Source organism: Balaenoptera acutorostrata, chromosome 5 (genome assembly GCF_949987535.1).
Source record: "Balaenoptera acutorostrata chromosome 5, mBalAcu1.1, whole genome shotgun sequence".
Taxonomy (NCBI): domain Eukaryota; kingdom Metazoa; phylum Chordata; class Mammalia; order Artiodactyla; family Balaenopteridae; genus Balaenoptera; species Balaenoptera acutorostrata.
The window spans coordinates 9,151,273-9,177,200 of record NC_080068.1 but is presented as its reverse complement, the minus strand read 5'-3'; the positions used below and the strand labels follow the sequence as shown (position 1 = coordinate 9,177,200).

General features: G+C 41.6%; 1 protein-coding gene across 11 annotated transcripts in view; it reads left to right on the top strand.

Annotated features, from left to right (window-relative positions):
- Window positions 1–25,928, top strand: part of ABCG2 (ATP binding cassette subfamily G member 2 (Junior blood group)) — a 163,343-nt gene that overhangs the window by 118,419 nt on the left and 18,996 nt on the right. For all 11 annotated transcript variants that reach the window (XR_009008425.1, XR_009008424.1, XM_028166993.2 and 8 more), the window contains 8 exons: window positions 3,059–3,280; window positions 8,952–9,011; window positions 9,896–10,010; window positions 10,621–10,773; window positions 13,690–13,847; window positions 22,215–22,366; window positions 24,359–24,463; window positions 25,594–25,844. Coding sequence is in view for 9 of the 11 variants with exons in the window: in XM_028166993.2 (XP_028022794.2) it covers window positions 3,078–3,280; window positions 8,952–9,011; window positions 9,896–10,010; window positions 10,621–10,773; window positions 13,690–13,847; window positions 22,215–22,366; window positions 24,359–24,463; window positions 25,594–25,844 (1,197 nt within the window). In the remaining 2 variants the exon portion in view is untranslated. The remainder of the gene's footprint in view (window positions 1–3,058; window positions 3,281–8,951; window positions 9,012–9,895; window positions 10,011–10,620; window positions 10,774–13,689; window positions 13,848–22,214; window positions 22,367–24,358; window positions 24,464–25,593; window positions 25,845–25,928) is intronic.

Below are 25,928 nucleotides of genomic sequence, written 5' to 3'. Positions count from 1 at the left end.
AAGGATTAAATGATACACGTTTAAAAAAAACATTTTAACAGTGCCTGGCACACAGAAAGCATTTAACAGGTGTCAGCTGTAACCACTATCAGCGGTGTGACCCTGGTCCAGTTCTCTGTCCTCCTCGGCCTAATTTCTTCATCAGGCATGAAGGGATGACAATATGTGCTGCGTCTCACAGCACGGACACAGGAACGAGGTGAGTAGGTTCTCAGGACCCTGCCCGGCACTGAGTGAGGTCCAGGGTACAGCATCAGGCACTCCACAAACTATGAAATAGGGACGGTGAGTTGATTTCTGAGCACATATATAGTTTAGGAAGATTCAGTAAACAGGCTAAACCAAGTCATAGGCGGAAACTGGCAGCAAATTTTATACCTTCCAAAAGCATTTCAACACCTTGGTAAAGATAAAAATCACTAATCTAATGGGAAGGAAGGACCATCTTCTTTTTTTTTTTTTTAATTAATTAATTAATTTATTTTTTTATTTTTGGCTGTGTTGGGTCTTCGTTTCTGTGCGAGGGCTTCCCCTAGTTGTGGCAAGTGGGGGCCACTCTTAATCGCGGTGCGCGGGCCTCTCACCATCGCGGCCTCTCTTGTTGCGGAGCACAGGCTCCAGACGCGCAGGCTCAGTAGTTGTGGCTCACGGGCCCAGTTGCTCCACGGCATGTGGGATCTTCCCAGACCAGGGCTCGAACCCGTGTCCCCTGCACTGGCAGGCAGATTCTCAGCCACTGCGCCACCAGGGAAGCCCAGGACCATCTTCTTGTACCGGTTCGATTGCACTTGTTATGACGCCCAGGAAGGCAGACAAAAACCACAGACACTTACTACACATCCACGGCATGCCAGAAGTGTACCATGTACTTCACATAGGTTCTCGCATGTAAATCACACAGTCCTAGAGCACAAACTGTCAATCTCCTTTTTTACGGAGAAGGTGACGCTTTCAGAGGTAAGCGACCGTGTCTGTGGTCACTGGCGACCAGTGGGAAAGCCGCAGCCTGAACTTGCTGCAGGCGTCCCTAAAGCGCACGCGTTCTCCACGCTCGCGGACTGCAGCTGGCGCTGGGAAGTCTTGCCTCCGCAGGAGGGCAGCTCCGAGGACTAGGAGCCCCGCTCTTCCCCTTTTTAACCGGCTGCGCAACGCGGGGCCTGAGACAGGCGGGAACTCACGAATGAGGCGGATTACCAGGGCCAGACCCACTGCGTAGACAGCTTTGCGTCAACAGATGCTTCACGTGTCAATTGCGGGAAATACCAAGCGGTGAAGCGTTCCGGCCTGACAGGGCCCACTGTTTCCGGCGCTCGCCCAACAGGTCCAGGCGGCGGCGCCCCCCGGGCACCAGCTGGTGCTGACCCACCGGACCCGGAGCCCGGCCCCGAGGCCTCCCGGACGCCGGGCGCCCAGCATCGCGCCGCGAGGGCCCGCGACCCCGCCTGAAGTCTGGAGCTTTATTTATTTATTTATTTATTTTAAACCTCTTTATTGGAGTATAATTGCTCTACAATGGTGTGTTAGTTTCTGCTGAATAGCAAAGTGAATCAGCTATACGTATACATATATCCCCATATCTCCTCCCTCTTGCATCTCCCTCCCTCCCACCCTCCCCATCCCACCCCTCTAGGTGGTCACAAAGCACCGAGCTGATCTCCCTGTGCTATGCGGCTGCTTCCCACTAGCTATCTATTTTACGTTTGGTAGTGTATATATGTCCATGCCACTCTCTCACTTCGTCCCAGCTTACCTTTCCCCCTCCCCGTATCCTCAAGTCCATTCTGTAGTAGGTCTGCATCTTTATTCCCATCTTGCCCAAGTCTGGAGCTTTAAATTCAAATAAATCTCTCTTATCCCTGACTGCCTGGCCAACCCCCTTTTTGTAATAACTATGTCATAGACTCAAACAAAAACGGGGTGATGGTGATCATGTGGTCTGTCCCTGATCTTGAGTCGTATCGTAATATACTTTTCAAGTCAGATCTAACTCCCGTTCATCTTTTTCCTGCTTCATGAGTTTTGAGAAATTTTCATACTCTGCCTGTTTACTTATTAGATGTTTAATTGACACCTAATTGGAGTGTATGTATTCAGAGTTGTGTCTGCCTCCCTAATATAGGTTTCAAGGTTGTTCTTTTTTTTTAATTTATTATTATTTTTTTTTAATGCTATTCTTGTCTGCTTGCATTCTTTTTATGTATGTATGTATGTATGTATGTATGGCTGTGTTGGGTCTTCGTCTCTGTGCGAGGGCCCTCTCCAGCCGTGGCAAGCGGGGGCCACTCTTCATCGCGGTGCGCGGGCCTCTCACTATCGCGGCCTCTTGTTGCTGAGCACAGGCTCCAGACGCGCAGGCTCAGCAATTGTGGCTCACGGGCCGAGCCGCTCCACGGCATGTGGGATCCTCCCAGACCAGGGCTCGAACCCGCGTCCCCTGCATTGGCAGGCAGACTCTCAACCACTGCGCCACCAGGGAAGCCCTCAAGGTTGTTCTTATTGCTGTGATGTAACCTATTTATTGGAAATGGAGCTATTTATTGCATTGAGGTTTACAATGGATTTGTTTAAAATTTTTAAAAATATATTTCATTGAATCCAATATATGCAAAATATTTTTACTTAAACATGTAATCAATATAAAAATGACCAATGAGGCGTTTTACATTAAAATTTTTTTTGGTGTCTATTTAAAATTTAAATTGAGATATAATTGACACATAACATTATATTAGTTTCAGGCATACAACATAATGACTTAAAATTTGTATATACTGTGAAATGATCACCACAGTACGTCTACTTAATATCCATCACACACCAAAGTCACAAATTTTTTCTTCTTATGATGAGAACTTTTAAGTTCTCTTAGCAACTTTCAAATATACAGTACGGTATTATTAGCTAGAGTCACTATGCTGCAGATTATATCCTCAGGACTTAACTTATTTTATAACTGGAAGTTTGTACCAAAACTGAATTGTTTTAAGTGTACTCTTAACTACTGTTTACGGTCTCATTTACCTGGACTGTCAACTTACTGTTGCTTTTCCTTCTACAGAAAGGCAGAAACACTCCAGATGTCTTCCAATAGTTACCAAGTTTCTGTCCCAATGTCAAAAAGAAACACCAATTGCATCCCGGAGACAACCTCCAATGACCTGAAGACATTTACTGGAGGAGCTGTGTTAAGTTTTCATAACATCTGCTATCGAGTAAAAGTGAAGAGTGGCTTTCTACTTTGTCGGAAAACAGTTGAGAAAGAAATACTAAAGAATGTCAAGTATGTGCATGAACTTTTATTTAAATAGGTTCATTGACATGCATTGAACTTTGCAGGTTTTGCTTATTGCAGATAAAGGTGTACAAGTCTATACAGATATACGGACACATGCTTTCGTTTCATTCGGCTAAACTAGCAGTGAAACAGTTGGATCACATGTTAGGTATATGTAAATATAAGACAACTATAACTTAGCTTAAGTTATGCTGTTGAAGTCCAAAGTGATAAGAGAATTTAGGATCCAAATTAAGACACTTATTTATATTTTAGAATCCAAGTCAACATAAAACTATGATTTTTATTCTCCTCATCCAGCAACTAATTCATCACATGGTGGTGGAGTGGGCAGTGGAGTGGGGAGAGAAATGAGCATTCAGGTAGAATCTACTGGGTCCCAGGTATCTCCCTTTCATATATTATAGCCTTTAGGGTTTTAATGTTTTTCTGATTTCCAGAGAATTGAGCTGGATTCTACCTCTCTGTGGAGTAGGGAGTGAATCTAGGTTTGCTTAGGTAGCGTGGCCTATGTGTTTTGTTAATTTTTTTGTTTAATAGGGGAAATAATTATTCCTAGACAAAGGAAGCAACTTTTTTCAGCTTTCCAAGCTTGGAGGAGTGGTTTTATAAGAGCCCTTTGGCCAGGTATGGCTACAAACCTATATGGAATCAGATATTTCTCATATCTTCTGGATACATTATATGGGACTGTGGTCTTTTCTGTTACTGGCAGCCAGCTGCTTCCAGAGGGCTGGGAAATGACAAATAGGGGAGAGAATTTTTGGATGTGGATGGGGAAGAAACAGTGGGGATCTGAGATTGGGTTGCTGGAAGCCAGGTGCTGTGTAGAATTAGACAGTATTTTCTCCATGCAGTAACACAGACTGTCATGCCTGCTTCCTTGATGCTTTCTTGTGTAAAGAAACCCTGAGTATGAGAATAAGGAGAGGAGTGGTAGATGAAAAGCTTTTATCTTTTGCTACATGCCTAGACTAGAGGCAACTGACCTTTCTGAAAAGCTGACAAGTTTTTTTGTGGAGTACACTAATCAAGAAAAATGCTGGTCACTTCAGATTTTATGCTGATAAGTGGGAGATAACAAACGATTTGAGTATGTGCAGGTTGAATAAACTTAAAATACATGCTGCTCGAGGGTACGTTTACCTTGCTTATGTTTTAAAGCTAGTAAATTAGTAACTTGATACAGTAAGAGTGTCATCTGCTGAAGGCTTCGTAATGTTTTTGTGGTTCAGTGGTGTGCGTTTCAGCAACAGATGAGTTCATCCTTACATGCATTCCTAGGTTCATAAAAACTCAGTCAAATCTTGTAATCCTTTCAAAGTTTACAGTTAAAAGGGTACCAGGGGTAGTTTTTCTTGCTTACTCACATTTCTTATTTAGGCAGTAGTGTTTCTTATCTTTTCCCCCATCTGCTGGCTCCAACTAAGTAGAGTTTCTGGAATGGGGAAAAGGATGCTCTCATTTGTCGTCTTCTTTTTTTTTTTTTAATTAATTAATTAATTAATTTTTGGCTGTGTTGGGTCTTCATTGCTGCGTGGGGGCTACTCTTTATTGTGGTGTGCGGGCTTCTCACTGCAGTGGCTTCTCTTGTTGCAGAGCACGGGCTCTAGGCACACGGGCTCAGTAGTTGTAGCTCGCGGGCTCTAGAGCGCAGGCTCAGTAGTTGTGGCACACGGGCTGAGTTGCTCCGTGGCATGTGGGATCTTCCCCGACCAGGGCTCAAACCCGTGTCCCCTGCATTGGCAGGCGGATTCTTAACCACTGCGCCACCAGGAAAGTCCTGTCATTATTCATCTTGATCCTTCTATTGTTCCTGATTTGGTCAGTGGGAGACTTTCAAGGTAGGTTCTGTATTTTGTTTTGTGTTTTAACTCATTCTTTTGACATATACTCTCATTCTTTGAATATTTTGTCGGCACAGCAAGAATTTTCAGACTCACTGTGTACTCACCCTGCGTCAGACCTGGAATCCGCTGATGTTCCTTTTTGTGGAGGGTGGTATTTACAAACCAAGATCTGGGTGTCTGGACTGTTTATTGCTGTTAGGATCTTACAGCTTCTAGGCTTTCTCGGTGGACAGACCTAGGGACTATATGTATGTTTCAGTATATGCACACGGGTGCTTATACACATATCTAAAACTTTCCGTATCTGTGTATGTAGATTAAAACCCATGACTTCTCATTAACACATCCTCCAGTTTATATCTAACACTCCAAGGTTCTTTCCACATTTCCATGTTTGTAAAACATCTTCTCAAAAAGTGAAAAACTTGGTTCTCGCTGTCTTTAATATCCTCCTTGGTTTGCTCAATCAGTCTTCTTATTCCTCAGTATAAGCAGTCTCCCGCCCTTCCACCTGTTTCCTCTCCTCCTCCTCCCTCCCTTTGCAGCCTGTGTTCTTGGGTGCTGGCATTGCTGCACCTCTACTCACTTTCACCACCTTCGCACTAAGAAGGGAAGCGGAAGTCTAATAGCAATGATTGGCGTATTTGAACATAAAGTAACAAGTAGGGAACGTAACTAAGTTTTCTTTCTAGTCAGATTGTACCTATTTTCCATACACTTTTCCTACTTCTTAACATTTGTTTTTACTGAAAACATTTCTTTTGGTTTTCCTATAAGTAATTGTCATTTATGGAAATGACTCACTTATTCAACAAATGTCCAGTGTCTATGGGGTGCTTGACCTTGTGCAAGATGCTAGTGACACAGATGTGTCCTCTGTCCTGAGAAACCTTCTAGTCTAATGGGGGATTCAGACAGCTAGAGCACCTCACTGTGTCATTGTACTGTGATAGAAGGGTTAGGAGACACAGGGGACGTCCCTAACCCTAAATCAGAGGTTCAGGGGTGTGGGGAGAGAAGGTGAAGATTGGGTGTGTGCACGAGTGTGTGTGAGTGTGTGTGTGAGTGTGTGAGTGTGTGAGCACGAGTGTGTGAGTGTGAGTGTGTGCACGAGTGTGTGTGCACGAGTGTGTGAGTGTGTGAGTGCACGAGTGTGTGCACGAGAGTGTGTGAGTGTGTGTGCATGTGTGTGAGTGTGTGAGCACGAGTGTGTGAGTGTGAGCGTGTGCACGAGTGTGTGAGTGTGTGCGCACGAGTGTGTGAGTGTGTGAGTGTGAGCACACGAGTGTGTGTGAGTGTGTGCACGAGAGTGTGTGAGTGTGTGTGCATGTGTGTGAGTGTGAGAGTGTGTGTGTGTGTGTGTGTGTGTGTGTGTGTAGGGCACAGTAGGGTAGGGTAGGGAGAGGCCATGCTCCAAGCATTGGGAATGGCACTGACTGCTCTTTTATAAACCGAGACCAAAGGATTAACCATTATCCACTAAAAAAGTAATGCACGTGACGTGACTGCTTTAGCTAGGTTTCACTTCGCGTATCCAGCATTCAGTGGTCTTCCCTTGCAGGCCACTGTGCTACATACTTTCGGGCTGAGGCTTCACACAAGATGACATAATTCTTGTTGGCAGGGTTTTACAGTCTAGTGAGGGGGGCTTTGCTGCTTGTAAATGCTGTAAAGCAGTATATAAGGATGGGAAATCGGTTTTGAGGGATGATAGTAGGGCAGGGGGTAGGGCGGGGAAACAAGGGAATTGTAGACCATCGACTGCTTTCTCTGTAAAGGGCCTGATGGTAAATATCTTCAGCTTTATGGGCCATCCATCTGTGTTGCAGCTACCCATCCCTGTCGTTGTAGCGTGAAAGCAGCCAGAGACAATATGCAAATGAAGGAGGATAGCTCTGTCCTAGTAACGCTTTGTTTATGAAAACAGAAGACAGGTGACCAGCTGTAGTTTGCCGATCCCTGGACTTTAATGTAAATTCCACAAGGGCTAGGACTTTGTTTTATTCTCAGCTCAGTCCCATGTCCTAGAAGAGTCATCTTGTTATACATAGTAGACATTGGATAACTGTTTAATGAATGAAGGGAGAATTAGCCACTGCTCCAAACTGGAACTGTTGCAGTTGTAATTCTACACTGCTGTTGTTTTCTGTAATACTAGGGCTTAGTGCCAAAGTAAGCCCAACTCGGGGACCTGTAAAATTCTTTGTCTTAGAACGTTTACATTCAGTTTGGGATTAGTTATTTCGGATTGCTTGGTCTCGATTTGAGGAGATACTTCTAAAACCTGGAAAGGTTTTCTGACAACAGAGTTTTAGTGACTAACAAGCTTGTATCTCGTGATTTTAGAAGCCGTTACTGGATAGCCACTGATAAAGAAGGTACATCAAGAGCTATTGATAGATGCATCTTGAAAGTTCACCCAGCCATTAGCATGTCTTTTTACATCTGTGGGGAAAGTCACTGAAAGAATAAGAGATTTTTCTGTTTTACACCTTGTTCCTGGTTTACCTAATTCATTTATTTTTGTTCAGTGTTTCAGCTAATGAGCAAAGTGAAAGGTACGTGTCACCCTAGCACCAGCCATTTCACAGTTGTGACGGTGCAAGCACAATAGTCAGTAAGTGCTGAGGTCCTCCTGGATGGAAGCACCAGGGTACCTTGTAAAGTTTATCACTTAAAACAATTGTGTAATCATAGAATTGGCTTCTGTGAAAATCATGATCTGGGAATGGAATAGCCTTTGGCTTTGGACCATCCACTTGGAATAGGTACCATTTTCTCTGTGGAATAAATTTTGACTTACCTACCAGTTCCAAAGAGAGATTGGACTTAGTCACCAGGGTTTTGAAAGGGCTTTTCAGGCCTCTATTTCATCATGCCTACATAACTGCGGAGGCCTTGCCCTTAATTTTCCTTTCTCCACTCCATCCTCCTTAGTCATTCTACTGGCTGCCGTTAGGATAAGTATTTGCTTTCTTCTTGAGACTCAACACAGTCAATACTGCCTTAATTTTTTCTACCCTCCTGCTTTCTAGCTGAATTTTCACCACCCTCAAACATCTACTTAGTCTGTTTGGAACATGCTGTGTGTACACCATGTCTATATATCCTTAAAGTTTGTCTCCTTTAGAAAGTGGCATCTACCACTTCTAAATGGAGAATTTTCCAGTCCATTACAAGGAAGAAGATGATATATCTTGAGAGTGTATGTTTTACTTTCCTAATTTGATTAAGAATTTTGTGAGTGGTAAGAATTGGTGATATTTTCTTTTTAACCCCCTGAGGTGCTTTATTCCAGCCATTGAATTTCTATTTCAGATATATGGTTTCTTTGTCTGACTAGATTTGTACAGTGAGAACACTTCTACTGGTGATTCTAGAAGTCCATTGACTTATGAATTGTGTAGAACGAGGTAGCAAGTCAGGTGACGTGAAGATAATAATCATCAGGCATCACTCAGAACTTGTTAATGCACTTTACACTGTGAAAGAGGAGTAAGTGTAGCAGAGATGCTTCACCAGAGTTTGTTACATCAGGGAACCAGTGTGGAGAATAAGGGAAGGGAATTTAGAGGGACTCAAGTCATTTTTCTTATAAGTCCTGACTTGTGGTTAACATTCTTTGTGTGCTAGATTTTTGTTAATCGACAATTCGGTTTCTTTTTCCTTTAAGAGTTGATTTGTGGGTTTTTTCCCCCCTGTCTATAATTTTATCAACCTTCATTGAGTGTATTAAATGCAAACCCTAAATTAATAGAACTGGTTGTAAAGTGGTCCAATAACTTGATATATTTCTGTATTTACAGTGGGATCATGAAACCTGGCCTCAATGCCATTCTGGGACCCACAGGTGGAGGCAAATCTTCGTGAGTATAGCAGTATAAGTAAGCTTTTTCTTTGTAGTTTTAATGTGTGGTTTTTTAATAAATTGCATTATGGTTGCCAAAAATACTATGTCAGTTTCAGGTGTACTACATAGTGATTTGACATTTGCATTCGTTATGAATGATCACCATGATAAGTCTAGCCATCTGTCCCCATATAAAGTTATTACAATATCATTGACCCTATTCCTTATGCTGTATGTTACATCCCCATGGCTTATTTATTTTATAACTGGAGGTTTGTACCTCTTAAGTCTCCTTCACCTATTCCCCACCTCCAGTTTTAGTGTGCTTTTAAAGATCACTTTTATGTGAGCAGGTATTTGTTGAACATTTTCTGCATGTCTAGTCTGGTTCTAGTTGCTGTGGATAATGTGGAGTTGTGCTAGTTTGTGGTTCTGTCCTGAGGACCAGGAAGGTCTTACTAGGTCAGCTTTACTAATAGGACATGGTAAGGTGATTGGCATATAGCTGTCAGCTGTGAGTTGAGCTATGAAGAGGAAAAGGAAGGGGATAAAATTGAAAGTGGGGAGATGGAGCCAAAGGCGTAAGTGAAGGCTTGTGTTTTAGACAAAGGAGTACGTTACCTGCCTTGGAACGCCCAAGGTCAGACAGCCTGGAGGGCAGTTTGGGTAGCCTGTGCTGGATCAGCCAGCAGTGCTTTGCTTTCATGGTTTTGGGCTTTATTGTAGCATATAGTAAAGAAAAGGAAGGTGACATTCAAAATATATCTATATGTTTAGTTGAACCATATATCTTCTTGGTCAGTTAATTTTCTAACTTGAGCAGAATTTGGCTTCAGATTAGCTGAGAGGTAAAGCCTGAGTTGGAGGAAAAAAATAACAATAATATATGTCTTTTTATAGGTTGTTAGATGTCTTAGCTGCAAGGAAAGATCCACATGGATTATCTGGAGATGTTCTGATCAACGGACAACCTCGACCTGCCAATTTTAAATGTAACTCAGGTTATGTGGTACAAGTAAGTATTTGTGGATTTGCATTTTAGGTTTCTGTTTCTATATTGGCAAGTGCCTTGGCTAATAGTTGAGTGTGCTTCCAATTGACTACGGGACATACTCGTAGAAACAACTTCTCTTCACACCAGCTTTTCATGATCTCCCGTAAAATTCAGGATAGTATTGAATGAAAAGGCAGGAAGAATCTGGAATATGATCCTTGTAAGGGCAATGATATCAATTCTCGTTATCATATCATTTCTAAAAAACATTACTGTTTTACTTTTTTCCTTTACCTTCACCTCTCTCCTTCACCTAGCTTAGAACAATATTTTGGCAAATCCTTGTATAAAGCAGTGTAGAAATGTTTGCTAGTAATAATCACAATTACCTGTGTTCTCTTTGGGCGTACAGGTAGGGAACGAAAATTATTTCATCAGGCTTTGCAGCTGTTATATGGAGTTAGTTGTAATTTGTATAATTGCAAGTATAATTCATTATGATTTGTATAATTCATTATTAGCTAGAACTTTCCTTGGGTATGTTATTTTTGTGGGTAAGTTACATACACCAAAGAGTGAGGGTATTAGAAAAGACCTGCTATGTCTTGTTAAAATGCCGTTTTGCTTTAAGGATGATGTCGTGATGGGAACTCTGACAGTGAGAGAAAACTTACAGTTCTCGGCAGCTCTCCGGCTTCCAACAACTATGACAAATCATGAAAAAAATGCACGGATTAACATGGTCATTCAAGAGTTAGGTCTGGATAAAGTGGCAGATTCCAAGGTAATGTGGAGAATGTGTCATAGCCAGCAAATTGGACTCACCTGTGTGGATAGTATAGCTTGTTCAGAAGTTTTCTATAATATGTATAGTAAAGAGTGGCTGCTTTCTGTAACCATGAGTAAAGTGACTAGTTACTTAATATGAAGATGGAAGTTAACCAGGTAAAAAAACCAAAAATGATTGACTCCTGGAAATGAAGTGCGGCAGTGTGGTCCAGTATGTGGAAGTGTTCTTTGCCAAGGACACGTGGCCCTTTCTGTGTGATTACAGCCCTTGGTCTTCTCCCACCCTGAGTGTTTGTCACGTCTCATTCCATGTCTTCACGCTAACTTTCCTTCTTCCTGTTTTCTTTTCCCCTTTTAGCTGTCCTTCTTCTGTTCCTCCAGGGGACTTTGTTCCATTGCCTCTGAGAGGTATATTTCTGGAATTGGTACATGATGAAAACCCCAGGGTTCCTGCTCTGTATGTTTCACTTTGCTGCAGTTTGGCTTCCAAAATTATATCCAGTCAAATTAGGGTTTATTTCTAATTTGTGTAGCCTCCAAGTTGTTTTTCTAGAGCCTTTCTTTTGGCACTTTTGGCTTCCCTTCCTCCCTCCCTCCCTCACTGCCCCTCCCCCTTTCTTCTGCCAGTATTTACTTACAGACTGTTATGTGCTGGGCTCTTTTAGATTTTTGAGATAAAAGTTGTGGGCAAGAGAGAAAAGTAACTCCCTTTGTGGGTTATGCAGGATCAGGAAGAAGAAATGAAATGAACGAGTGAACTTTACAGTTGATGACCAGGTATGAAACATTTGCTGGGAAAACACCTGAGGCTTTCAGTGAGGATGAGCTTTTTAGATTGTGATGGCTCTAGTTTAGTCCCCCCATGATATCCTTTACGTAGAGCTAACAAAGAATGGGGGTATACTGCTGGCTGCTGTTTCATATGATACTTTCTGACATTATTTAATGTAAAGTATATTTTGCTGTATTTTGTTTGGAAAGATAACTCTGAGATGCCACCAGTTTCCACTAAATTCTTTTTGTAGGTGATTGGGTTTTCCTTTGTGTTAGCTCTGCTTATTACTTGATTTTCTTTCCAATAAGGTATTTACCATTCTTTACCCTCAGGTAAAAGTTCTCTACCAACAGGCAGTTATTGCCCTAAGTTCCTTGCGTGGATTTCCAGAGAAAATAAGCTGAAGGGAGTTGTTGACTTAGAATGTATTTATCTAATTAATTGAAATACTTCATTTAAATTTTTTTACTTTTTATGAAACTTTAAGCATAGCAAGTGTAGAGAGCATAGTCTGATTACTTAGTTGTTACGGAGTCCAAGCTTGAACAGCTTGCTGCATGCCAGGTCAGTAAATTGACAGATGAGTTGCTGGGACAAGGAATAGCGACTTTATTTGGAAAGCCAGCAGACCAAGAGGGTGGTGGACTCGTGTCCCAAAGAACCATCTTCCCCGAGTTAGAATTCAGGCTGCTTTTATACTAAAAGGGGAGGGAGTCGGTTGGTTGGTTGGCTGTTGCAGACTTCTTCCTGTCGGAATCCTTTGTTCTGGCAGCTGTCTGTGTGGATCTGGTCACAATGTTCCTATAAACCTCCAACAAGACAAATGTTATTCTCTGTCGTGTAACTTTTTATCTCTATGTAAATGGTAAAGTGTTACACCTTTAAAGGTCAGAGCCCTGACAGTGGGCTATCCTGTATATTTCAGGCTTTAGGCAACATTCTTTCCTAAAAGGTGCAGAGCCAGCATGACTAAGCACAGGCAACAGAGCACAAAGGTTAGAGCTAAAGGAATAGATTCAATATGGAGTCAGGTTTGTTCTTCTCTGTTACATAGTGATGATATGATTGTAGTATAATTAATATAATGGCACGATTACTAATAACATTTACCTAGATTTCCCAGTTGTTAATCTTTTCCCATAATTACTTCACCTTGTTTTCTCTGAAGTATTTTAAAGAAAGTTGTAAATATCATGACATTTCGCTCTTGAATACTGATTATGCGTCTTAAAAAAATGATATTTACCTACATTACCACAATACCATTATCAACTAACAGAATTAACAGTGTGTTACTATCAGCTGTGTGGAGCTATATTCATTCACATTTCCCCTTGTCCTCTCCAGAATGTCTGTTACAGCTCAGTTGTTAGGGGATCCAATCAAGGGCCTGAGTAGCACTTACTTATTATCCCTTTGAAGACTCTTAATATAAGAATTATTATTTCCTATCTCCTTTCTCCCCCAGAACCTTTCTGGTCCCCTACCACACGGTGACACTGACTAGTTTAAAGACCCAGCCAGTTGCCCTGTAGAACAGTCTACCTTCTGAATTTGTCTGAAAGAATGAGTCAGGAATTCTGCAGCAAGTTAGGGTACAGGAGGGCTCAATTTGGTAAACCTTATGGTGATTTAAGAGGTGCTAATGGGGTGTGATAGAAAGTGAGCTTTCCTAGCTGCCCAGCTGCACTGAGGACTTTGGGTGGGGAAGGGGGCATCAGGAGGCTGTAAGAAAGACTGACAAATTATAGATGCTTTCAGCAGCTTTTCTACTCCTATCTTCTGCTCTCTTTTTGGTCTGTGGCTTCACTCCATCAGGGCCATATCTTTTAGTGTTCTGGCTTAACTGTTTTAAAATGAAATATATGGCTTGATGAGAAACATACAGAACTGTTAAAAGCATGGGTTTCATACCAGGCTTAGCCACTTACCAGCTCTGACCTGAGCCTCAGTTTACTCTTCAAATTAAGGAGAAACCTACCTCTTTGCCCACATAGTCATTTAGTTGCTGTTCAGAATAAATGAGGATAATGAGATAAAGTGCCTCTTGTAGGGTTGGCACATACATGTTGGGAGCTCAACAAACGATAATGGCTGTGATTTTTATTGTTAATCACAATAATATTTGTGTTTTAGGTTGGAACTCAGTTTATCCGTGGTGTGTCTGGAGGAGAAAGAAAAAGGACTAGTATTGCAATGGAGCTTATTACTGATCCATCCATCTTGTTCCTGGATGAGCCCACAACTGGCTTAGATTCAAGCACAGCAAATGCTGTCCTTTTGCTTCTGAAGAGGTAAACGCTAGGGGAACATTATTCTTTCATTCATCCAATGTATGGTGACCTACTATGTACCAGGTATTATTCTTGGTGCAAGGGACTCAGCAGTAAGCACCACAGACAAAAATTTCTTCCTTCTTTGTTGGAGGGAAACAGTCAATTAAGAAGTATAAATGTTTTATGAAAAATGAAGCAGGCTAAGAGAGAGAGCAAAAGATGGCTGTGGTGGGATAGAGGTGCTATATGACATATAGGATGGTCAGGGAAGACCTCAACGAGGTGACGTTTGAGTTGGGAGCAAGGGAGCGAGACCTGGATATATGGGAGAAGAGCGTTCTAGTGGAAGGGAACAGCTGTGGCCCTGCGGCAGAGTGTGCCTGATGTGTTTGGAACCCAGTGACCTCAGGAGGGGTGGGGACTCTTATCGATTACTTTGCTCAAGCTGCCATAACGTAGTACTGCAGACTGGGTGGTTAGCTTAAAACAGAAGTTCAGTTTTTCAAATTTTTGGAGGCTGTATGTCCAAGATCAGGGAGTCGGCAGGATTGTTTCTTCTGAGCCCTCTCTCCTTGGCTTGTAGGTAGCTGTCTTCTCTCTGTGTCCTTACTGTATCTTCCTGTGGTGTGTCTGTGTCCCAATCTCCTCTTCTTATAAGGACACTGGTCCTTATTGGATTGTGGCACCCACATGACCTTATTGAACCAAAATTACCTCCTTAAAGACCCTATCTCCAAATACAGTTATATTCTGAAGTACTGGGGGTTAGGACTTCAACATGGATTTTGGGGACACACAGTTCAGTCCATAACAGTTAGAACGGGACATGAGATGGAATTGAGTGGGTGGCAGATTATATAGACTGTAGGCCGCTATAAGAGCTATGGCTTTTAATGTCTCTAGGTGACGTGGGAAGCTTTCAGAGAGTTTTAGAACAGAGGACTGGCAACCGTCTGGAGAAAAGGCTGTATAATTGGGCAAGGGTGAGTGGCGGGAGTCCAGTCAGGAGGCTGTTTGCATTAGCTCGTTTGAGATACGCTGACTTTGACTAGGATGGTAGTGGTAAGGCGGGGAGAAGTCGGGGGGTTCTCTCTGTTTTGACAATAGAATCAACAGGATTAGCTTAGAATTGGATGTGGGGTGTGATTATTGAGAGAATGACTTCTAAGATTTGGGGCCTGAAAAATGGAAGAATGGAGTAAAGAATATCAATTCCTTTTTATAAAAATTTTTTTTAAATTAAAATTATTTTTTAAATTTTTTAAATTAAAATTAAAAAAAATTTTTTAATTAAAAAATTTTTTAAAATAAAATTAAAAAAAAAATTTTTGGCTGCTTTGGGTCTTTGTTGTTGCTTGAAAGCTTTCTGTAGTTGCTGCGAGCGGGGGCTACCCTTCGTTGCGGTGAACAGGCTTCTCATTGCGGAGGAGCAGGCTCTAGGCGTGAGGGCTTCAGTAGTTAGGGCACACAGCCTCAGTAGTTGTGGCTTGTGGGCTCTAGAGCACAGGCTCAGTAGTTGTGGTGCACGGGCTTAGTTGATCTGTGGCGTGTGGGATCGTCCCAGACCAGGGCTCAAACCCGTGTCCCCTGCATTGGCAGGTGGATTCTTAACCACTGCGCCACCAGGGAAGTCCCAAGAATGTCTTTTACGAAGAAAGAAGATGGTAGGAGAATCACGGTTATATGAGAAATTTCAAAAGTTTTGGATACCTTTTTTAAAATTAATTTTTAAAAAGTTTCAGTGTTATGGAACAGTTACAACAGTAGCACAAAGAAATCCCATCTCCCCTTACCTAGATTCCCCAACTGTTGTTACCTTTTAACTGTATTTGCTCTCCCTCCATATCCCCTCCTGCTCCCCCCCCACCATAGACCTTTTTCTGAAATCATGTACCATCACCCCTAGATACTCTGGCCTGCAACTCCAAAAAGCAAGGACATTGCTCCTCCATTACTGCCTTGCACACCTTCCGGCCACGGAGTCGGCTCTGATGCCACTGCCACCATCCAGTCCGTGGACTCCAGTCAGACCTCACCAGCTGCCCCAGAAGTGTCTCTTTTTCATTTCTGGCTCAGGATTCTCTCCAGAAACCCTCCTTTTTAAAAATCTTTTCTAATCCTGAACAGTTCTTTACTCTTTGCCTCTTATGTCCTCACACATATTCGAGAGTACATTTCATAGGGTCCATCCAGTGTTTCCTCGTGACCAGACTCAGGCCATGAATTCTTGGCAGAGATACAACAGACATGATGCTATTTTCTTTCTTTTTTTCTCCCTTTTCTTCTGAGTCATGTGGCTGAGAGGGTCTTGGTGCTCCGGCCTGTTGTCAGGCCTGAGCCTCTGAGGTGGGAGAGCTGAGTTCAGGACATTCGACCACCAGAGACCTCCCGGTTCCATGTAATATCAGTCGGCGAGAGCTCTCCCAGAGATCTCCATCTCAACGCTAAGATCCATCTCCACCCAACGGCCAGCAAGCTCCAGAGCTGGACATGCCATGCCAAACAACTAGTAAGACAGGAACACAACCCCATCCATTAGCAGAGAGGCTGGCTAAAATCATACTAAGTTCACATATACCCCAAAACACACCACTGGACACAGCCCTGCCCACCAAAAAGACAAGATCCAGCCCCACCCACCAGAGCACAGGCACCGGTCCCCTCCACCGGGAAGCCTACACAACCCATTGACCCAAACTTAGCCACTGGGGGCAGACACCCAAAACAACGGGAACTAACCTGCAGCCTGTGAAAAGGAGACCCCAAACACAGTAAGTTAAGCAAAATGGGAAGACAGAGAAATATGCAGCAGATGAAGGAGCAAGGTAAAAACCCACCAGACCAAACAAATGAAGAGGAAATAGACAGTCTACCTTTCAGAATTCAGAGTAATGATAGTAAAGATGATCCAAAATCTTGGAAATAGAATGGAGGAAATACAAGAAACGTTTAACAAGGACGTAGAAGAACTAAAGAGCAAACAAACAATGAAGAACAACACAATAAATGAAATTAAAAATTCTCTAGAAGGAATCAATAGCAGAATAACTGAGGCAGAAGAACGGATAAGTGACCTGGAAGATAAAATGGTGGAAATAACTACCGCAGAGCAGAATAAAGAAAAAAGAATGAAAAGAATTGAGGACAGTCTCAGAGACCTCTGGGACAAAATTAAACGCACCAACATTCGAATTATCAGGGCCCCAGAAGAAGAAGAGAAAAAGAAAGGGACTGAGAAAATATTTGAAGAGATTATAGTTGAAAACTTCCCTAATATGGGAAAGGAAATAGTCAATTAAGTCCAGGAAGCACAGAGAGTCCCATACAGGATAAATCCAAGGAGAAACATGCCAAGACACATATTAATCAAACTATCCAAAATTAAATACAAGAAAAAATATTGAAAGCAGCAAGGGAAAAGCAACAAATAACATACAAGGGAATCCCCATAAGGTTAACAGTTGATCTTTCAGCAGAAACTCTGCAAGCCAGAAGGGAGTGGCAGGGCATATTTAAAATGATGAAAGGGAAAAACCTACAACCAAGATTACTTTACCTAGCAAGGATCTCATTCAGATTCGACAGAGAAATTAAAACCTTTACAGACAAGCAAAAGTTAAGAGAATTCAGCACCACCAAACCAGCTTTACAACAAACGCTAAAGGAACTTCTCTAGGCAGGAAACACAAGAGAAGGAAAAGACCTACAAAAACAAGCCCAAAACAATTAAGAAAATGGTAATAGGAACATACATATCGATAATTACCTTAAATGTAAGTGGATTAAATGCTCCAACCAAAAGACATAGACTGGCTGAATGGATACAAAAACAAGACCTGTATATAGGCTGTCTACAAGAGACCCACTTCAGACCTAGGGACACATACAGACTGAAAGTGAAGGGATGGAAAAAGATATTCCACGCAAATGGAAATCAAAAGAAAGCTGGAGTAGCAATTCTCATATCAGACAAAATAGACTTTAAAACAAAGACTATTGCAAGAGACAAAGAAGGACACTACCTAATGATCAAGGGATCAATTCAAGATGAAAATATGACCATTGTAAACATTTATGCACCCAACATAGGAACACCTCAATACATAAGGCATATGCTAACAGCCATAAAAGGGGAAACTGACAGCAACACAATCATAGTAGGGGACTTTAACACCCCACTTTCACCAATGGACAGATCATCCAAAATGAAAAGAAATAAGGAAACACAAGCTTTAAATGACAAACAAGATGGACTTAGTTGATATTTGTAGGGCATTCCATCCAGAAACAGCAGAATACACTTCTCAAGTGCTCATGGAACATTCTCCAGGATAGATCATATCTTGGGTCACAAATCAAGCCTTGGTAAATTTAAGAAATTTGAAATCGTATCAAGTATCTTTTCTGACCACAATGCTATGAGACTAGATATCAATTAGAGGAAAAAAACTGTAAAAAATACAAACACATGGAAGCTAAATAGTACGCTACTAAATAACCAAGAGATCACTGAAGAAATCAAGAGGAAATCAAAAAATACCTAGAAACAAATGACAATGAAAACAGGATGACCCAAAACCTATGGGATGCAGCAAAAGCAGCTCTAAGAGGGAAGTTTATAGCAATACAATCCCACCTCAAGAAACAAGAAGAATCTCAAATAAATGACCTAACCTTACATCTAAAGCAATTAGAGAAAGAGCAAACAAACCCCAAAGTTAGCAGAAGGAAAGAAATCATAAAGATCAGATCAGAAATAAGTGAAAAAGAAATGAAGGAAACAATAGCAAAGATCAGTAAAACTAAAAGCTGGTTCTTTGAGAAGGTAAACGAAATTGATAAACCATTAGCCAGACTCATCAAGAAAAGGAGAAGACTCAAATCAACAGAATTAGAAATGAAAAAGAAGTAACAACTGACACTGCAGAAATACAAAGGATCATGAGAGATTACTACAAACAACTCTATGCCAATAAAATGGACAACCTGGAAGAAATGGACAAATTCTTAGAAAAGCACAACCTTCCAAGACTGAACCAGGAAGAAACAGAAAATATAAACAGACCAGTCACAAGCACTGACATTGAAACTGTGATTAAAAATCTTCCAAGAAACAAAAGCCCAGGGCCAGATGGCTTCACAGGCGAATTCTATCAAACATTTAGAGAAGAGCTGACACCTATCTTCTCAAACTCTTCCAAAATAGCAGAGGGAGGAACACTCCCAAACTCATTCTACGAGGCTGCCATCACCCTAATAGCAAAACCAGACAAAGATGTCACAAAAAAAAAGAAAACTACAGACCAATATCACTGATGATCATAGATGCAGAAATCCTCAACAAAATACTAGCAAACAGAATCCAACAGCACATTAAAAGGATCATACACCACGATCAAGTGGGGTTTATCGCAGGAATGCAAGCATTCTTCAGTTATACACAAATCAATGTGATACTCCATATTAACAAACTGAAGGAGAAAAACCATATGATAATCTCAATAGATGTAGAAAAAGCTTTCGATTAAATTCAACACCCACTTATAATAAAAACTCTCCAGAAAGTAGGCATAGGGAGAACTTAATAAAGGCCATATGTGACAAACCCACAGCCAACATCGTTCTCAATGGTGAAAAACTGAAATCATTTCCTCTAAAATCAGGAACAAGTGAAGGATGCCCATTCTCACCACTGTTATTCAATATAGTTATGGAAGTTTTAGCCACAGCAATCAGAGAAGAAAAAGAAATAAAAGGAATACAAGTCAGAAAAGAAGAAGTAAAACTGTCACTGTTTGCAGATGATGTGATACTATACATAGAGAATCCTAAAGATGCTACCAGAAAACTACTAGAGCTAATCAATGAATTTGGTAAAGTAGCAGGATACAAAAATCTGGATAGCAGGATACACAGAAATCTCTTGCATTCCTATACACTAACGATGAAAAGTCTGAAAGAGAAATTAAGGAAACACTCCCATTTACTATTGCAACAAAAAGAATAAAATACCGAGGAATAAACCTACCTAAGGAGACAAAAGACTTGTATGCAGGAAACCAAAAGACACTGATGAAAGAAATTAAAGATGATACAAACAGATGGAGAGATATACCATGTGCTTTGATTGGAAGAATCAACACTGCGAAAATGACTCTACTACCCAAAGCAATCTACAGATTCAGTGCAATCCCTATGAAACTACCAATGGCATTTTTCACAGAACCAGAACAAAAAATTTCACAATTTGTATGGAAACACAAAAGACCCCGAATAGCCAAAACAGTCTTGGAAAAGAAAAATGGAGCTGGAGGAATCAGGCTCCCTGAGTCAGACTGTACTGCAAAGCTACAGTAATCAAGACAGTATGGTACTGGCACAAAAACAGAAATATAGATCAATGGAACAGGATAGAAAGCCCAGTAACAGGTCTGGGATTCAGGATCAGTTAGAGCATCCATCCATGATATTTTTATTATCTGTAACCATGTTAACAGTGTTCATAGAGAATGATGACTTGACATAGAATACTGGACTATGTTATGTTTCGTTATGTTTTGGACTAGTCAGCACACAAACATCTTTCCTCACACTGGAGAGCGCTAACCTAGTTGTCTCAAGCTCCACTGTGTGCACTGATCACTTAGGGTCTTGTTAAAAATGCAGATTCTGAGTCTAGAGCTCTGAGGTGGAGGCCAAAATTCTCCACTTCTTTTTTTTTTTTTTAATTTATTTATTTTATTTATTTATTTTTGGCTTTGTTGGGTCTTCGTCGCTGTGCGTGGGCTTTCTCTAGTTGCGGCGAGTGGGGGCTACTCTTTGTTGCAGTGAGCAGGCTTCTCATTGCGGTGGCTTCTCTTGTTGCAGAGCATGGGCTCTAGGCACACGGGCTTCAGTAGTTGTGGCTCGCAAGCTCAATAGTTGTGGCTCACAGGCTCTAGAGCGCAGGCTCAGTAGTTGTGGCGCACGGGCTTAGTTGCTCTGCAGCATGTGGGATCTTCCCGGACCAGGGCTTGAACCCGTGTCCCCTGCATTGGCAGGCGGATTCTTAACCACCGCGCCACCAGGGGAGGCCTCTCCACTTCTAATAGAAGATACTGATACCGATGCCTCAGTGGTCCTCAGACCACGCTCGGAGTACAGAGTTCTCACACCCGTCCGCCTCCCTGCTGCTGGTCCTTTACTGGCTCCTTACTGTCTACTGTCTAACGTTCCACCTCTGAATGACGGGGTTTCTCATGGGCCTGCTTTTTGATGCAGTCTTCTTTTCAGTCCCCGCCTCCACACATACACCTCAGCTCTGCCATGGCACTGAACTACTTGTAGTTTCTGGAGTAGGCCTTGTTATTGCATGCTTTGTTGGCCATCTTCCTCCCTCCTGACTGCCCTTTCTCTTCTTGGCTTACTCCTGTTGGCCCCTTTGATACACTACTTACGTCATCTTCAGACTGGGTTAGTCTCCTATTTGGCTTACAGGGCACCCTCAGCTACTTCTGTTCCAGCTTGTATTGAAATGATTGGTCTGTTGGCCTGTCGTCTTTGAGGCAGAACAAACTTTCTTGGCTAGCATGTAGTAAGTGCTTAGGAAATGCTTGAATTGATGTGATTCTTCTCATAAAGTGTTTTCAATAATATCAGATTTTGAACAGTGATTTTGGCCTTCGTTTCTTCTACCCATAAGTAGTAACTCCTGTATAAAGATAGGAGTTACTGTCTTTTGGCCACGGTATTAGACCAGGGATCAAATCCCAGCCCTGCTCCTTCTAACAGTGACACTTTGAACCATTGCTTAATTCTCTAAGCCTTATCTGTTATATAACAGTAATAATAGTTATTGGTACTGCCTCATAACAATATTGTGTAAATTTAGATGAGGTCATCTATAAAGTATTTAGCGAAGATCTAGTCAGTACTCAGTAATGTTAATTGTATTATTAGGGCAGAAGAATGAGAACCAGTTCCTAAAGAGCCAGAAGACTTAAATGATCAATGAGGATGGGGCATATGACCATTGTTTTAATATTTAGTTCATAATAAGTTTTAAAACTTGAGTGTACTTACAAATTACCTGGGTGCTAGTTAAAAATATGGTTCCGTAGACCCAATAGGTCTGAGTAGACTGTCCAGGGATCTGTATTTTTAATTAATATTCTGATTGATTCTAGACTACCCATGGAACACATTTTAGAAACCTTAGTGTTTCATGAAAGCACTGAATTTAGGTTCTCTACCTATCAGACAGATAATATGAGATGAGAATTTAGTAAGAGAAAATCAAGTTGAAACAGGAACAAATGATCTAAAGGCAGGAATAATAAACTATGTTGCCAAGAAATGCAAGTTTCAGATGTTTAATGACTCGTTATCTCCTCACTTTTAATTCAGGATGTCTAAACAAGGACGGACAATCATCTTCTCCATTCATCAGCCTCGTTATTCCATCTTCAAGTTGTTTGATAGCCTTACCTTGTTGGCCTCAGGAAGATTAATGTTCCACGGGCCTGCTCAGGAGGCCTTGGGTTACTTTGCATCCACTGGTATGGTTGACTTCTTTATGAAGTAAGATCCTTCATTAATAGTATCCTAAAGGAGAACAAAGGGGTCACCTGGAGAGCTGTTTGAGTAGATATACCATGGTTTCCACTACTCCGAAACATCTTCAGTTAGTTTAGTGCTAGTTCTTCACTTTGCAGTGCCAGCTTGTTATTTAGGTATCTTTTTCTATCCTGTTTGAGTGTGTGTGTGAGTGTGAGTGTGTGTGTATTTCTACTGGGTCTGTATCTGTTCTCCTTCTCAGTTCTGCTGACCTTTCCCTAACAGTTCAATAAATATATTGGCCTCATAGCCAGTTATCTGTCAGTTGAATTTTTTTGGAAAGGCCTAATGTCCCTAAATTATTTGTCTTCTTGATCATGATACAGATTAGGCTTTATCATGTTTTTCCCTTACATGGGATATTGATCTACCTTGGTTGGGGGTTCATGGAGATGCTACTTAATTTTCTAGTAACGTTAGATTGCGGATTCAGCATGGGTGTGGATTACCTGTCAATATAATGGCTAGTCGAAAGTCTGACATCAATGGGCCAACATTCTGATGGCTCTGGATTGCCTGGTTCTATTTAAATAGAAATACGTAATTTTTTTTATGACTTACGCAATCTGCTTCATTTTAGAGATCCTTGGATATGATTATAGATGATGCTTCATGAACTCAAATATAGTTTTAAATATTTGCTAACCACATTTTAAAATGTTTTTGTTTAGTCTCTGTCATTTAAAATTAAGAAGCCTTGCATGGGTCTAGGGAGTTTAGGGGGGATGAACTTAAGGATCAGACTACAGGCCAAGCTGAGTTCAGATAAATCATGTTGCTTCTGAGTCTGAGCTCATGCTGCTTGCTGCACGACAGGCCAGCGTATCAGGAGATGAGTTGCTGGGACAAGGAATAGAGACTTTATTCAGAAAGCCAGCAGACCGAGAAGATGGTGGCCTCGTGTCCCAAAGAACCATCTTCCCCGAGTTAGAATTCAGGCTTCTTTTATACTAAAAGGGAAGGGGGTGTGGCTGGTTGTTGAAAACTTCTTAGTGTCGGAATCCTTTGTTCTTGCGACTGTCCACCTAGGTCTGGTCATGGTGTTCCTGTAAACCTCCAACAAGACAAACATTATTCTCTGTTCTGCAACTCTTTATCTCTCTATGAATGGAAGAGTGTTCCACCTTTAAAGATCAGACCCTTGAGAATGGGCTATCCTGAATATTTCAGGCTCTAGGCAACATTCTTAACTTGTAGCAGAAGCAATAGAATACAAAGGTTAAAGTAAAAGAAACAGATCCAATATGGAGTCAGATTTGTTCTTCCCTGTTACAGTGCCACAAGAAGTCAGGGTAAGCATTCAGCTATGCTGTACCAGCCACATCCTCTTGAGAATGCTGTTCTGGTGATTTGTTCTCTATATCGGAATTACAGGAGCATAACAGAGGACCATTTGGACCTGAATTTAATAGGGGCAAAAGCAATCATTGCTAAAGTGGGTACTGGCATTCTAGCAGTCCCCAGGTGAACTTGGAGAGCAGAACATACCCCAGGCCTCTCTCAAACACAGTCCTGCTATGCTTTAGCTGGCTTTAAGGAACATTAGTTCTTCTATAGCTTTTTTTTTTTTTTCAACTTTTTTTTTTTTTTCTTGGACCTATATCTAGATTTCTGAAGAAGTTCTGATAAGCACCAGAGCATATTGATAGCTGTTTCAGGTCTTATGAATTATGATGGGTAAGGACCAAGCACTAACAGAAGACTTGCTAAGAGTCCAAGGTTGGTTTGGAGTGTGCTGTTTTGTGAAGAGTCAGAAAACTGTTGAAATACTGTGCGATTAAAAGGAAGCGGTAAATTAGTGAGGGGAGAAGAGAGAAGAAAAGTGAGGGAGAAATTGTTAGATCCTGTCTCTCCCAGCAACGCCTCCCTCACCCCCTGAGTCTTTATTTCCCAAGACTATCAAGTTTGTGTACCTGAGTTACCTTCTTTTGCAGGTTACCACTGTGAGCCCTATAATAACCCTGCAGACTTCTTCCTGGACGTCATTAATGGAGACTCCTGTGCTGTGGTGTTAAACAGAGAAGACACAGACGGTGAAGGTTAGCAGATCTGTTGAGAGTCACAGATTATTGCCTAATTGAGTTGGCTGAAGCTTAGCAACGTGATAGCTCACTAAAACATGGCTGTGTGAATTTACATCAATCCTGTCCTCTGATACTGGTTGTCCCAGTTTGTTTGGCTGCTGTAACAAAAATACCATATAGACTGGGTGGTTTAAACAATAAACATTTATTTCTCACAGTTCCGGAGGCTGGAAGTCCAAGATCAAGGTGCCAGCAGATTTGGCGTCTGCTGAGGACCTGCTTCCTGGTTCATAGATGAGCGACCATGTTATTGCCTCCTCGTGTGGTGGGAGTGGGGAGGGAGCCCTTTGGGGCCTCTTTCATAAGGGTACTAATCCCACTCCTGAGGGGTCCACCCTCATGACCTAATCACCCCTCAAAGGCCTTGCCTTCAGATACCATCACACTGGGGACTGGGTTTCAGCATATGAAGCTTGGGGGCACACAAACATTCAATCTCATAGCATCAGTCAACACAGATTTTGTTGTCTGTGAGAGTGCTGTTTTTGATTTAATCTGTAAATGAGCATTTATAGGATGGTGTCAGTTCTAAGGGGAGTTCCCATTTTTAAAAAAAGTGCCCATTGTTTACATAGTGGCCCCTCGGTATCCATGGGGGATTGGTTTCAGAACTCCCCCCCCCCCAACAGATAACAGAATCCAAGGGTGCTCAAGTCCCTTAGAGTAGGCCCTCCCTATCCCCTGGGTTCAACGTCTGTGGATACAGAGGGCCAACTGTATAGTGTTTTGAAATAAGAAACTTGGCAGTTTATGCATTTGCACGTTGTAAAAAGCAAAGACCAGGTTTTTTATTAGGAATTATAACTCCATATGGTGAGAAGTCTATTTTAAAAGATTTAGGGTCCGAATGTTATAACTAGGAAAAGATCAGTGAGTTTGCTGTATCCGTAAGTTTACGGAAGTAGGCCAATTTACTCTGTTTTTCTACTTTGTAAAGCAGTGACAGATCTCATAATTTTTTATACTCAAGCTTTAGAATTAAGGTACTAGGGAAGAATCTAAGAAAGCGGTTACAGAAAAATGGACTATATCAGCTGTTATTTTATTAATAATGTTTCTCTTCTTTATGCACTTTTATTCCAAAGCCAAGGAGACTGAAGAGCCTTCCAAGACAGATACTCCACTCATAGGAAAATTAACTGAGTTTTATGCCAACTCCTCCTTCTTCAAGGAAACAAAAGTTGAGTTAGAGCAACTCTCAGGGGGTCAGAAAAAGAAGAAGATTTCAGTCTACAAGGAGATCACCTATGCCACCTCCTTCTGTCATCAGCTCAGATGGATTTCCAGGCGTTCATTCAAAAACTTACTGGGTAATCCCCAGGCTTCTGTAGCTCAGGTAACCTGGCAGAGTCTTCTAATTATGCTGTAAAATACTCATTTGGGGGCATTAGGTTCTGATACAGTCTATTTTAGGATTATG